The 15,119-nt window shown below is 39.3% G+C and overlaps 1 protein-coding gene and 1 long non-coding RNA gene across 5 annotated transcripts in view; one reads left to right on the plus strand and one right to left on the minus strand.

The window, feature by feature from the left end:
- Positions 1–9,117, plus strand: part of BEND2 (BEN domain containing 2) — a 34,423-nt gene extending 25,306 nt beyond the window's left edge. The window contains exons 9-12 of the mRNA XM_033053054.1: positions 784–920; positions 1,534–1,744; positions 2,851–3,054; positions 5,642–9,117. Coding sequence (XP_032908945.1) covers positions 784–920; positions 1,534–1,744; positions 2,851–3,054; positions 5,642–5,847 — 758 coding nt within the window. The 3' untranslated portion in view covers positions 5,848–9,117. The remainder of the gene's footprint in view (positions 1–783; positions 921–1,533; positions 1,745–2,850; positions 3,055–5,641) is intronic.
- The window catches only part of LOC116992925, a 122,973-nt gene that overhangs the window by 1,389 nt on the left and 106,465 nt on the right, over positions 1–15,119 (minus strand). For all 4 annotated transcript variants that reach the window (XR_004417135.1, XR_004417134.1, XR_004417136.1 and 1 more), the window contains one exon: positions 1,632–1,738. This is a non-coding gene — a long non-coding RNA (uncharacterized LOC116992925). The remainder of the gene's footprint in view (positions 1–1,631; positions 1,739–15,119) is intronic.

Below are 15,119 nucleotides of genomic sequence, written 5' to 3' on the forward strand. Positions count from 1 at the left end.
CTCCACTCTACAGTATCTTTTTGTTTTGAAAATCCTGCTTTGTAATTCTCAATGTTCATTTCTCTTCAGAATGTATAAAACTATTCAGATTTCTTCTAGTTTTATGTGCATCATGTTCATCAGTCATGCTTGCTGCCTCTAAATTTTTAATTGCAGTTTATTTTGTGTTTGTGTGTGCCATGGATTTTGTCAGCAGTTTTTTGTTTGGTTGATTTGGGTTGGTTTATAGCCATGGTATACTTGGGACAAACATTAATTGGTGTTTTTGAAATACTCTTATTTTCAGTTCTCTTGAGTGAGAAGTGGTGAAGATGGAGGGGGCTTTTTAAAATAAATGTCAAGTCTTTTACACAGATCCCATGGCATGTGTGTGTTAAAGGGTTAAAATTGAGAGTGAGATTTTATAAACCTTATGAAATAGTTGCAGTAACAGCATTACCCTGTCTCTGTTCTTTTGGGGAGGATGAAGGTGGTGTTGGTTTTGGGGTTTTTTTTAAAGTTAGTATGATAAATCACACATTTCCCCTAACTTCTACCAGGAAATATTTAATATAATAAAAGTATTATTCACAGCATCACAAAAAGTATCACAGAACATCTTGAATTCATAGTGCTGGTTATTTTCAAAACATGAGTTTACTATATTTATCGATGGAAATCTGAAGCTTATAAATGGAGAACAATAAACATGAAGCATTAGCTAACTTTCTTTCTAAGTTAGGATACTTCGAAATACTGGGCTTTCTCATGAAACTTCAAACATTTTCTGTATTTTATATGCAGAGTTTCTTGCAACTAACTTTCCAACCTATGATTTGAGCGAGCATGGAAAAGACTGGAAAACCTGTATCACAAACGTCAATGCTATGATCCGCTGTTTGCGCTCTGAAACCAAAGCAAACCCAGCAAGTTTTCCTAAGGTGATGATTTATTAAGTACTAAGTTTGCATTTTTTTCTCAGATTAATTGTTTGACCTCCTCATGGTACAAGTGCTGTGTTGGAAATCCTTTGGTTCTGTCTGTGCTGCTCAGCACAGGCATGCTGAGTGCAGCACTGCTTCCATGTGGGGAATACTGGAATATGCCATTTTCTGCTCTGCCTCTTTCTGCTCCTGTGTCCAGAGTTCAATTAAGAAGTGTTCAGACATAGGATACTAAAAGAAAAGCACTGCAAATGTTGCCCAGACATAGTGTCAAACTTGTCTGAGAGCTTAAAACAAGTAGCTCTTAGCACTTGTTTTTGCAAACTTTTTGGGTTTTTTTAAATTCACATATATTCAGCCGTGCATTTCAGTTTTATATTGGCTGAAACATCACTCCCAAGACACCTCCAACTACATTAACTTCTAAAATGTTCTGTGTACATCTTTGAATAATTATTAACTGTTCTACCTGTGGTTTTCATGATAGAAATTCAGGAGTAACTATACTGCAAAGATCTAATTTATGCTAAATGTGAAGTAAACTGGAACACTAATTAGAAAACTGGTGGGCTACTCTCAGTGCAAGTTCTAACCTCATTAAATGTTTCAGGAGACAACTGAGGGGAAAGAAGAAGTGTCTGATGCTCCTGATACATCTCATTGTGTAGATTTAAATTATAATGAAGATAGTGAAGACAAATCTCAAACCTTTCAGAAAATTACCAACTCCATAACTGACACATTGCTGAATTCAGGATTGGATAAGTTTCCAGAAGCTTTCCACACATCTTCACTCAGCAAACATTCTTTGGAACCTATGGGTAAACAAAGAAATTTTTGTTTTCTGGAATTGTTGCATTTTAGCATGCTCAATGAGAGGCAGAAGATGGTACTGTTGGTATAATTGCATAGTAAAAGGGTTTTCTGAACTATGTGAGTCTTCTTTTTCTCTTAAGGCAGTCACTTGGTGTATACCTAGTAAGTCTTTTTGGGAATGAGCAAGAGCATTATACCTGGCTAACAGAATATATGTTTGCATCTACCCGTGTCTCATAATGCATATCCACTGTGACATTGGGAAGTTCAGCTTCAGTTACTCTGTTCAGTTGCCCTGGCTTTTTACTTTTATATTCTGCCTTCAAAAAGTAAGCTAGCTCAGAATATCTATTGAACAGTATTGCAATTTCAGAAGAAAAAACATATCTTTCTGCAAAACTGACTCTTTAGGACAATAAAAATCTTAAAGCAGCCTTTATATTTTCACCTTTTTAATGGAAGTGTTCAGTATACAAATGCATTGGGAAAGAATGTACAGCATCTGATACTTAGAGACCCTCAAGGAAAATGAACTGAGATTAGTTGCCCTTGGAAGTAATTTATTCAATTAGAATAATTTTGGGGGTGTATCAGATCTGCTCCTGCACCCAAGATTTTTTAGTCAGATCCCACAGACCTCTTTATGTACTAAAAATTTTGCATTTTTTCTTATTAATGTTTGCAGTGAAGTCAGGTAGAAGTAGTTAAAAAATACTCACTCTTTCTGTTTCCCCTTACAGGATCTAAGCAGAAATAGCACTGAAATAGCAGAACTTCTGTTTGCTTATGTACTTGGAAAAGCATCATCTTTTCACATGAGATGAAGCAAGTTAGAAAGCAATAATTAACAATGCAGCTTGCATTGCTGAAGTCATATCAGAAGTACTGTTCATGGTTGTAAACCAGGCAGGGTGTTCTTGGCCACAGGTCTGCAATATATTTCACTTAGCAGTAACTGTAGTGTTACAGTTTTGCTCTGGTCTTTCCAAGCAAGTAGAGTAGTTTCTGGGTGAACTTTTTGTGTTAATTTTGATTTAATACAGCCACTTTGAAGCATGGTCAGTGTTGGATGAGTACAATATCTCTCTTCCCTCTGTGACATCTCCTCTAGAACCTCTTGGGAGCCCATTACACAATGTTCAGTTGCCTTTCTCGGTCATTTACGTCGCTAAGGGGAAGACGCGGCCAGAGTTGTCAGCTCGCTACCTAATCCGTCATATGTTCCCTGAAGATGTGCTGGTGAGAAGCAACGTGTATGGTAGTCTTGATCGTGGCATGAGCCCACTGGATTCCAATAAAATCAGTGCACTCAGAGGTAAGTAAGAAAATCTTGGGTAAATCATAATGTGGAAAAACTAATAAGAGTATTAACTTCATATCCTATGAACAAATCTTACAGCTTCAGAAATTAGTCTGTGAAACTGTTCTTACAGGCATTTCTGCAAGCAGTGGAACAAATTGAGAGGAAGTAGATTAATTTACATTTTACTAGCTCAAGAAATTCTCCAGATCATGAACCAGGTGTGTATGGGAAAACTCAATTTTCTTTACATCAGCTTGAAAGGGCAATGCAGTGGGAGATGGGAGCAGTCCCTGAGGATTGTGAGGACATCAGAGATAATTTCTTGATACAGGGGCTGTGTAGATGAAGCAGAAAACAGAGATGTCATGTACAGCAGGTTATAGTTCCTTTCACAAGAAGCATTGTTGTGGTGGTGCCATTGCATGCAGAGAGTATGAAATCATGGGCCCCAAGGCCCTGAGCAGAGTTAGAAGGGTCTGAGTATAGGCTCTGTAGCTTGGGAGAGCACACTTTGACATACTTTGGAAAGTCACAGATGGGAGCTTGTGAGGGACAGCTCTGAATGGGAGAGAAGCTCAGGGAAGTTGACAGATCTGTAAGAACAGACTTCTGCAAGCACATGAGAGTCCATCTTCACACTTAGGAGAACTGAGAGAGTTATGGGGGGACAGGTTGGGCTGAGCAGGGAATTGGTAACTGAGCCCTGGAGCAAAAAAGCCATATTTAGAGATTGGAAACAAGGAGAGCTTGTGAAGTGGAATTTAACAACTGTTGTGTTTTAACCCATCAGGTAGCTAAACACCACACAGGTGCTCGTTCGCCTTCTTCCTGTCCTGTTTCCCCACCCCACCCATTGGGATCGGGGAGACAAGTGGGGAAAAGAACTGCCTCTGAGGGGGCAGCATTCATGCTAGATAGAGTGGAGCTGTGACACACCCTCTGGGGTGATGTCTGGGCATAGCTTGAGGGACAGAGCATGCCAGAAAGCATTCCCAGTATGGCAAGCACTAACCTGGGAAACTTTGACACTTAAACGTCTCCACTTTTATATATATAAGCATATATGGACACATATAGACATATTTTGTTTCTTGACATTTTGAGCCTAAGGAGCATTCAAAAGTGTGTCTTAGGACTGCAGTAACACCATGTAGGCTACAGAGCAGATGAGAGACAAATCCTGTATGTTGTGGTTGTAGCCAAGACGTCACTTGGCTCTGGAACCAGAGGACAATACCTGCCCCTGTTTCCATTAACACAGCCTGATTGGATGGCAGCACCAGCTCCATGAATGTTACCTTGCAGAGCAGGAAGGGGCCCTGCACAGCCTGACTATAATCCCCAAAATTGGTCAGTTTTGATGAAAGAAAATACATTATTTTAAAAATTGTTTTGTGGGCCATGTACAAAGGCTCTGAAGACTTTGTACAAATTCCAGTTCTGTGCTGTTCCACTGAGATCACGAATTCTTTACTTTACTGCTGAGGCTGGAAGTAAAGAGAGCCTGGCTGCTGCTTCAGCCAACAGGTAGTGTATCCTTTGTCAGCATAGTTTATAACAGGAGCATCCTAAGGCACACTTAGTCTCCCTTTATCTTTCCTCCTGGAGTGGAGTGAACTGCAAGAGCACAAGTTTTTATCTCAGTTACTTTCTTCCTTCAGACCAAAGTTTTTCTGGCAAAATGAGTTTCCAGGTTTGTAACTACAAGTTAAAATACTGACTATAAACAATGATATTATAAGAGATTTTTTCTTATTGCTATGTGGAAGAACAGAGCTGAGACAATATCTACTAGCTATACCTTTCTTTCTACTACGAAGGTAAATCTAGATGTTAACCAGAGAAGGAGAAGCAATATTGTCTTGGTTTAAAAGTACAGATAAGAATTCCTTTTTGGTGTTTATTTAAGTCTTTTACAGGGTTACTTGGAGAAAACGTAATTCAGCTCAGCTCAGCAGGACAATCACTCCTCAATAACTTTAAAAGCCAATTTTAGTTTTGGTTTTAAACTACTCATTTTACTCATGAAAGGGGAGAAAGGTACCATAGTCTTACCCTTTTTGTGTCATTGCTACCAAACTCAAGTGTTTGTTTACTTATCTTATTTGCAGTATGGTAAGGAATGAGCTCTCACATTTTTTCTGTCACCGTTGTCCCTGTACATCTGTGTTATGCTGAATTGTTGTGATTAATTTTAGTGAATACACTTGTTAGAGATCCTCTGAAGGAGGGCTTGGTCCTGCCTAATACTGGTCATTCTGAAATGGAACCCAGGATTTCTCTTTGCTAGCTAACCACATTAGAAGCTGAAGTTACTCAGCACTTCAAAGCATCAAAACCACACACATTTTCTTTTCATATTTTGTTTTTGTCATGTTTTCTTTTCATATTTTGTTTTTATGCTTAGACCTTTTTTTACTCATTTTCAACAGAAAGGTGGAAAGCAGTATCTGCCCTGCTTTGCTTTTCAAGGCTTGTAATATGCCTAGCTGTCCTGTTTTGGTAGCATGCACTTGTTTTAGCTTAATTACACCCAGAAAGAGTATACAGCTTGCATAAATAATTGATAACTCACTATTACATACTTGTTTATTTTTAGACTTTCTTCAAGAAAATTTTCCATCCTTTGATCTCAGTGAAACTGGATCAGATTGGAAGGCATGCGTGGGTGCCATGAACAGCTCAATCCGCAGTCTCAGACATGAGCTTAAAAAGGCAACGTCTGGAATCCGCCACGGAGCCCTGGCAGAGTCCTCCAGAGGATGCCACTTCCGTAAAGGCAGTGAAAGGCATCTCTTACATTGAATCTCTCTAGCGTGTCTCAAATCTCAATTCAGCAGGTTTCTATTCATTCCATGTAGAAACCTGTAACATCTAGCTGTCCTATTCAGCTGAGTTGTCAGCAGCACTAAATAGCATCATTTCATGAGACCAGAATTAGCAGAAGGCTCTGGGAGTCCTAACTCTTTGTATAGGTAGCATTTGTGCTCCTCGCAAATTATTTTCACTGCTCCCTGTAGCATTTGCAATGTGCTCTCTCCTAAAAGCATCTTCTTCTCATGATTCATTGAATCTGAAAGATTAATCTGATTAGAAAAGATGCACTGTGCATCAGTACAGCAGAAGCAGATGGAAAAGAGTAAAGACTGGTCCTCCTTGGAGGGTGAATCATAGCCAGCTAAATTATCTCATTGTGTATGAGGAATGAAATTTGCTTTGACAGTTGAATATCTTCAGCAAAAATATCAGAAAGGAAAAAACATTTCTAATTGCATTTAGTTAACTTGTTGTATCTGGACTTGATGATCTTCGAGGTCTTTTCCAACCTTAATGATTGTATGATCTCACATTTTTGCCTCCTATATCAGTGGTTTTTGTAGGATAAGAGGCAGACAACAATATAAGTACAACTGGTAATGTATGGGAGAATGATGCCTTAAGTTTTAGCTTTCATATTTTCCAGATTCTGTACTGTATTAGTATATAACTCTGAACGTCATATGAAGTGTTCACAGTTTGGTTAGACAAAACAATCCTTTCCCAGCCCAATAACCAAAGACACCGTTGCAGCTTCAGGCCAAAAAAGTGTAAACAACAGCAAATTGAGGAGAGCAGTCTGGGAGGATGGGACTTCATAAACTGAAGCTGTAATTGGACAATTAACCCAAGTTTGTAAATGGACCAAAACTTACAAAAGTGTGAAAATTTTTGGCTGGTGGTCCATCTTGAGTGTAGCCACAGCAAGTACACCTTGTACTGCCCGAGGTGTATGCTTTGAAGGCCTTTTTATTAAATACCTACTTTATTGCTTTAGCACTGACTAGCCCCTGTTCTAGGTAACCTCTCAAGGCATCAGTTACACTGATCTGTTCTGATTTAGCTCTAAAAAAGGACAAAAAAAAAATCCAAAACAAACAGTCCCATGGTTGGTTCTGTTTTTTCTTAATTAAATTTAAGGAAAATACTTCTTCAGGATCCTGAACTCTACCATCTCATCTCATGTAACTAAGGCTTCACATTTTTAGCAAATCCCTTGTAGGTGCTATGAGATGCAGAAAAGCACCTGTCAATAATAAATGTTCATGCTCTTGCCTTTCTCTGCAAGACTAAGATTTATTAGTGCACTAAGTTGTATATTTAAAAAAAAAAAAACAAACTTATTTTAGCAAACTAATTTTAAAAGTCACTTGGATGTTCAACTTTTAAAAAGGAATTAAAATTAATTGCCATATATATTCAATTTCACATCTTAGTTTCATTTAAGTTAGAATTCAAGAACAGCAACTGTACAGAAGTTAATGGGGTGTTTTGTTGGGTAGTTTCTTTGTTATTTGGGGTTTTTTGTTTGTTTTCAGAAAAGGAAGTAATCATAGAATCATAAAATATACTGAGTTGTAAGGGAGAAATCAGGATCATCAAGTCCAACTCCTGACAGTGCATAGGATCATCCCCAAAAATGATGCCATGTGCCTGAGAGCATTGTCCAAATGCTTCTTGAACTCTGTCGGCTTAGTGCTCTGAGCACTTCGCTGGAGAGCCTGTTCCAGTGCCCACCCATCTGGGTGAAGAACCTTTTCCTGATATCCAACCTAAACCTCTCCTGACACAGCTTCAGGCCATTCCCTTGGGTCCTGTCACTGGTCACAGGACAAAGAGTGAAGAGATCGGCACCTGCCCCTCTTCTTCCCCTCATGAGGATGTTGAAGACCGGAATGAAGTCTCCTCCAGGCTGCTCTTCATACAGCTTCCCCTCCAGACCCTTCACCATCCTCATGGCCCTCCTCTGGACCCTCTCTCATAGCTGAATGTCTTTCTTACATTGTGGTGCCTAAAGCTGCTCCCAGCACTCGAGGTGGGGCCACCCCAGCTCAGAGCAGAGCAGGACAATCCCCTCTCTTACCCAGGTGGCCATGCTGTGCCTGATGTCCCCCAAGACACAGCTGACCCTCCTGGCTGACAGGGCATTTCTGACTGATACTCAACTTGCCATCAACCAGGACCCCCAGGACCCTCTCCACAGCTGCTCTCCAGCTTCTCATTCCCCAGTTTATACATGCAGCCAGGGCTGCCCTGTTCCAGTTGCAGAATCCAGCACTTGGCCTTGCTGAACTCCATACTGTTGGCATAAGCCTTTGTGTTCCACGCTTTTCAGCATCAGCCACATGGTCCTCCCACTGCCTGTACTGGCTGTGTGAGCTTGCCTTGCCTCTTTTGTTGGGTCTGAGTGCAGTCTCGGAGGTCCAGTTTCTTCATAGAAGGGAGCTACCTGGAAGACTGGCATAGGGAGTGGATTTTACCTCTGAGAGTTGTAGAAACTGTGGCTTCCAAAATAACACCTGTACATAGCAGAATTAGATTTAACTAAATCTGTCTTCTCCAAGGCAAAGGTTTCATAGTTTATTTGTTAGCAATAGGATAAAACAGTGAATTTGCCCATTCTCACTTAACTTCTGTTCATAAAAAACAGATAGTCTTCATTGTACAGAGAATAGGACATTTTTAATCGCAACTTAGGATATGCAATGGCCTTATCAAATATGAAATCAGTTGGTAATTTAAGTTCTTCCTGCTACTTCCTCGCAGAAGTCCTCTGTAGGATTCAAGAAACAGACTGAATTTCTGATTTTCTTTTCTTGGTAGAAATGTTGCACTGCAAATTTGGTTGTTTTGGTGTACTATTAACTCATTCTTCTGTTACTTTCTGTACAGTCCTTGTTGTAAGTGCCAAGAACTTTGTTGTGTATAGATATTATTAGTTCTAAACCTCAGAAAAAGCAAAAAATACTTATATTTTTTCAGTAGTTTTATGAATTTTTTTCACTGCCATTCACAGATTTTAATGGTAGAAGTATATATTTATTGACTGACATGTCTGTTGCTGAACTCTATTAAATGTGGTGAATACCTATACCTTCCGTCTTGAAAAGAAAATTTAATAATTTAAGTAGAAATAGTTTTCTTGTTTCTGTTTCAAATGTATTAAAGTTTGCTAACTTTTGTAAAGTACAATTAAAGTATTTTGCTGTTAGGAATAAAGTATTTTACAAATAAAACTAGCATATCGCTCTTTGACTACCTATGTGTGTCTTAAGTATTTCTTGGGTCATGAATCTACAGTTAAAGTACAATTTAATCTGAAAAGATTCTTCTGATGTCCTTTTAATAACCAGAGCTTTGAGAGATCTTCTGATTAAGATGAGATGATTTTGAAATTTAGACTGCCCTAACTGTAAACCAAAGCAAACTCTTCTGGACCTACAGCTGTGCACGAGTTATCCAAAACAGAGCTTTCCACAGAAGGGTAGCAGTTGAGTAGAATTTTTAAGGAAGTCCTTTAAACAGAATAATTAGTAGATGAGGCCTTGTTCATGCAGTGGAATCAGTTTCTAATCAGTGCTAATCCTTATTCAAGGCACGAAACAGGGCTGGCAGGAGGCACTGAGCATTCGCTGCCAGGTGCTGTGGGTCCTTGGATGTGACCTAAGGAATGAACAGTTGCTGGCTGCACTTTTGTGTCAGGGAGCAGCATGAGTCCCTGGCAGCACAGGCTGTGGTGTGGGCTACTCCCTGCCCAGCAGGGGCCACTGCCAGGGCCACAGGACGTGCCTGGCCAGCCACAGCCTGGTCAGCACTGTGGGTGTGTGCCAGGCAGGAGCCAGAGTGTGACACAGGGCTGGGGACGATAATTTTGTAGGTCTCTTTTGTAATTGCCATTTTCTTTTGTTCCGTTTATGGTATGATGATACCTGTGCCTGACATGAGAACTCTAAACGTCACCTAAACTACAGGTTTATGTAAGCATTTAAATTACAATTTCAGCATAGTTTTGGTATTTTTTTTTAGTATTTTCCCGCCAGTTTTCCACTCAAGCAGTGAAGTGACGCTGCTTGTGTGTCACACTACTGCATGAAATTTATTTCAGCACTGGAAGCAGGTCTGTCCCTCGGGTGGATTGAAGTGCTACAGCACCACCTACCGAGACCCAAAAGTTTTTCTGAGAAACCAAAAATCTCCCTGACTGAAACAAACACTAAATATTCTGACACAGTGATGCCATTCTGAGAATTTGATTGGTGCTCTCACTGGAAATTTGAAGTTTCACTTCTACTTCTGCTTTATCCATTTAAGCTAAATCTTCTCATTTAAAAATTATCTGAGTTGAGATTGTTTTTTCAGTGAGTTTTTTTTTAGTTGGTTTTAAAATCATCTGTAAATCTTTAACACATGTGGCAACTGTTCACATACAGTTTTGTATGAGTAATAAAATGTGGGAGTAATGGAACATCAGGTTCGGCATCCCCTTTTCTCCCAGCCTTAGCAAATTCTTTGGCATTTAATCTGGCATTGTGAACTTTCCAAAGGTGGTGTCTGTTTTGTAGGCCCCATTGCCTTGGTTTAACCCCAGCTGGCAACTAAGCTCCATGCAGTTCACTCATCCCAGTGGGATGGGAGAGGGGAGTCTGAAGGGTAAAAGGGAGAAAACTCATGGTTGAGATAAATACAGTTTAATAGGTAAAGCTAAATAAGGAATTCATTCACTGCTTCCCATGGGCAGGCAGGTGCTCAGCCATCTACAGGAAAGCTGGGCTCCATCCCATGTAAGGGTGCCTTGGGAAGACAAATGCTGTTATCTCTGAACATCCTCTTCTTCCTCCTTCTCCCGCAGCTCTCTAGGCTTAACCTGATGCCCTGTGGTGTGGGATATTCCTGTGGTCAGTTGGGGTCAGCTGTCCTGGCTGTGTCCCCTCCCAACTCCTTGTGCACCCCCAGCCCTCTCACTGCTGGGTTGGGGTGAGGGACAGAAAAGGCTTTGACTGTGCAAACGCTTCCCAGCAATAGGGAAATTGTATCTGCATTATCAGCCCTGTTTCCAGCACAAATCCAAAACACAGCCCCATGCTAGCTACTATGAAGGGAATTTGCTGCCCCAGCCAAAGCCAGCATACCATCAAGGAAGAGAATTTCAGAGCCATCAGAAGGCAGCCAGAGGCTCTGTGAAGCTACCACAGGTAGTCCAGAAGGGCACCCTTCTGCCTGTACTCTCAAGTTTCAGAAGGTAGTACAACAATATTGTAGGCTAGAAGACTTTTAAAAATATCACTGTGTGCCTCATTAGAGACAGGAAAAGTTTCGTGGCAGAATAACAAACCAATCCAAATAAGGAGATTTGCAAATTATTGTTAAAAAACTGGAAGGAATGGGTCTAAGTAAGCTGAATTTTAACAGCAGTTTTTGTATTGCATCCTACTTTTGTTCTTGTTACCTAGAGCATCAATCTTCACTCAGATTTGGCAAAAATTGTTCTGAAAGGAATTGGCTTAGGTTTCTGATCCACAAGATAGTTCCTTTCCCTTACCATCTCCACAGGCAGGAAATTTCAGAAGGAAAGGGAAAGCTGTTTAAGTTGACATTGAGGAGGGTAGGGACAGAGAACAGATTCATATTTTACATTCCTGACTTGCATACTGCTGTGCTCATTTTAATGCCTATAGGAAAGGAGTGAACAGAGCAGTCAGGTGCTTGGACATGAAAATTAAACAGTTAGGCACCTATTTTTTCCCAATTGCCGAAGAAGGATGGAAACACTTAAGAAGTTAATTAAGAAATTAATAGAAATGCATTGCTGGCATGATTGGTTTTGTTTAAATGTTTTTGCAGATAATTCTTTAAACTAAAAAAGTGAGAAACATACTAATTTGTTTTTTTTTTTAAGGAAACCTTAAAAACAAAGCTCCAAACCAAAACAGATGCCACAAAACAAGAAGAAAAAAACCCCTACAGCCTTCTGCCCATTCATCTAAGAGGTCAAAGATAACACTTCAGTGTGTTATTTTCTGTTCCCCTTTTGCCACTGCTCTGAAGGAAGAATTAGTTTTCTACTTTATGGTTATGACCTTCTTGGAAATAAATTCAGCCACTGAAAGCAGCAATTTATTAAAATATGTTTGTTTTCCACATATTGCAGAACACTTAAATTCCATTAAGATAGTTTTCCATACAGCATTTTTTCCATCCTTGAATGTACTTGAATTAAAAGTGAGGAATATTTTTCTGCTGTGTAGTCTCATGGAGGTGCTAGTTGAGCATATTCTGTCTACCCCTTTATTTTTTTAAGAGTGTAGTTTTACAGAGCTACGCTTTCAGCATCCATTGGTATCAGAGATGATAAACAAAACAAAATATTTGTAAAAATCTTTACTTTCCTCCCTGTAGCCAGTGAGAGGGTTTTCCATGGAGAACTTGATTTTTAATGTAATTTCTTTTTGTCTCTTGCAACTGTAAAAACAGTAAAATATACCTTTACTATGACAAGAAAGAAGAGGCATATTCTTCATAAAAGGGGAAAAACCCTACCACATCCCAAACATTGAATTTTTTTCTAATTTTTGTGGCTTTTCTGGATTTCATTTTAAATATGCGCTTGTCCTAAGAAAGTCTTTTCTCAGAAACGGTGAGTAAAACCTAGTCTTGCTTAGTCTGAAAACAGATATAGTCAAACTTTTGCCTGGCTTTGGGCTTATTACATTTGAGTCTATGGCCCAGTTCTGCAAGCATCTGGATATGTAACTTCCATCCTATTTATGATTCCTCAAGGTAGGAAGGATTAACATATGGAAACACAGTTGAAAGATCATGCAGATAATTTTTTAAAATTGTAATAACCAATCAGATGATCACAAGGAATGAATGTGGGACGTGGGTGTTGTGGGCACTCAGAGAAGCTCTGCAGATTTAGGTATTCCCTCATCCTTGGGGTTGCTGACCTCGTCCCAAATGAGTAACAGACTCCAGTTGGTAATTCAAGGTATGGGAGCTTGTACAAGGACCTGGACTCTAAACAGTGGTGGCTGAGGTGCCTGCACAAATGCTCTTCTCACTACTGTGAAGCAGGAAAAAAGACCAAGAGGAGTGACAATGCCTGAGGCTGTCACAAATCCCTGCTGAGGGAATGTGAGCCAAAGCGCCGAGACAAGCAGGAGAGACATCTCCATAATCCAAAGTGCTGAAGATTACATTTCTGCATTTTACAAAGCAGTTGGGAATCCCTGGTTGCTATTGTGACCATTCTTAGATCCCTGTGACAGAGGGACTTAACAACATGGTTTCTACTGCCTGTCTTAATTTCTCCAAAGAAAGTGTATTCAATTAAATGTCAGGAGAATGACGGTGATCATTAACAAAAGCCACTGATTTGCAGAGTAGAGTGATGCTGAAACCATGACAAGTAAGCTTTCTGGGCTAGGGATAATTTTATTTCTGTTTCTGTACACAATGCTTTGCGTAAAGGCATTTCTGAGCAGAAAACCCATCAGCACTACAGTTAATTAAGTATATTCTGGTCTTTATTTGAAGGTCTGACACAAACACAATTGAAACTGAAACTATTCTCTCTGCAGATCCTACTGAACATAGGAAAAATTGTTTGAAATGTAACTATATAAAATTTTTGAATGTATCTGTATTTTTAATATATAATTTTAAATTTTATATGGGTTATGTGTGAATAAAAAACGAGGCTAGAACCATTTTGAAATAGCTTTTGCAATGAATATTATGTCTTCAGCTAGGGGAACAAATGCAAATGCATCTCATCTCCAGCTGCAGATGAGTTGAAATGTGGAGTCCCTAACCCTACATGCACACTTTGAACACTTTTTTTTTCTTTCTGCTGACAGCCTTTTAGCAGCATCCCCTCAGGAGGCTTATATTATAAAGTGTAATCTATCTTCTGTTTGATGAATTCTAGGATATTTAAAGAAAAAGTGCTGAAAGAAGCAGACTTGCTGCTGAACCCCTTGTCCTGAATCAATTTCCCAGCCCAATGTGCCTGATAACTGCTGAAGCCTTGCTTCTCCTTATGTTAGGATTAAGTACCTATATGATAGAATGCAGATATTTCCTTTATCTAGTGCCTCTTCCCTCTGACTCCCCATTTTCTGTCTACACCCTGTAGTCCTGAGTGACCCTTCTGTCCCCACTTAGTCACAGAATGAGCCCATCCAAGTCAGCCCCAGCTGGAGCACTGAAATGTCCATCTGATTCCCTTCTTTCCCAGCTCCACAGCATACCTGGCTACATAAGAGCACTTGTTTTTTTGATCACTTTTTCCTTCTTATATTCTTTCTGCTAACTTGAAAGGATCAGCTGGGAGAGCTGTTGTTTAAGAAAATACAGCTTAGCAAGTGGTGACTCAGTAATGTGTATTGTGTGGTATCTTCTGACTTGCATCAGAAATGGAAGAACAATAGCAGAGTCTGACTCTCTGGAGACTCTGAGTTTGAATGTTTGTGTTTGGGTTTGTTTTTTTTTAATAAAAGCAAGAACATTTGTTAGTGAATGGAATGTCTTGGGATATTACACTGAGACCATATATTTAGTTGAGCTTTAGTGGGCCTTCTAACTGGAAAAAAAAACGCACAAAAAAAAAATTTTTCAGTGAAAAAAAAAAAGAGAAATGCTTTTAATGTCTGAAAAAGGCATTGCTTTTTGTATATGATTTCTTCTTCTGAAGTGCAACGTGAATGTAACTGAAAATATACTGCAAACGACTGTGTAGAAAGATATAGCCTCAAATAAACTATGTAATAAAGCTTTCTTAAGGAGTGAAAAAAAATATGAAAGTGGAAACAAAATACCTCCAGGCCTCTATTTTGGAAACAATGCAAATGTTAGACTACATTTCATTTTTGTATGCTAATCCCTTTCACTAAAAAGAAAATCTTATCCCAATCTTTTCTGCAGTTAAAAACATTTCAAATGTGTAATATGTGCCCTTCTCACTTCAGCCCATCACTGCAGCCTTTATTCTGATGTGCCATAGAAGGGAATTAATCTCCTTTCAGTTTTTTTTCTTTTTCCTTTCTGCATTCATACGTTTCCTGTAAGACTATGAGCCCTCCTATCTCTGTGTGTCATAAAACAAATATTTGAATTGCATGTCATTTTAAAACAGGTCTTTTGAAGAAAAGTGCTTTAATTAACATTTACTTATATTTGCAAAGGAGCACTGAAGATCCTTTATATCTGAATATAGGTCGCGGCCCCCAAAGAATACCAACGACGTATGTAAACTCTGC

Source organism: Catharus ustulatus, chromosome 2 (genome assembly GCF_009819885.2).
Source record: "Catharus ustulatus isolate bCatUst1 chromosome 2, bCatUst1.pri.v2, whole genome shotgun sequence".
NCBI lineage: Eukaryota > Metazoa > Chordata > Aves > Passeriformes > Turdidae > Catharus > Catharus ustulatus.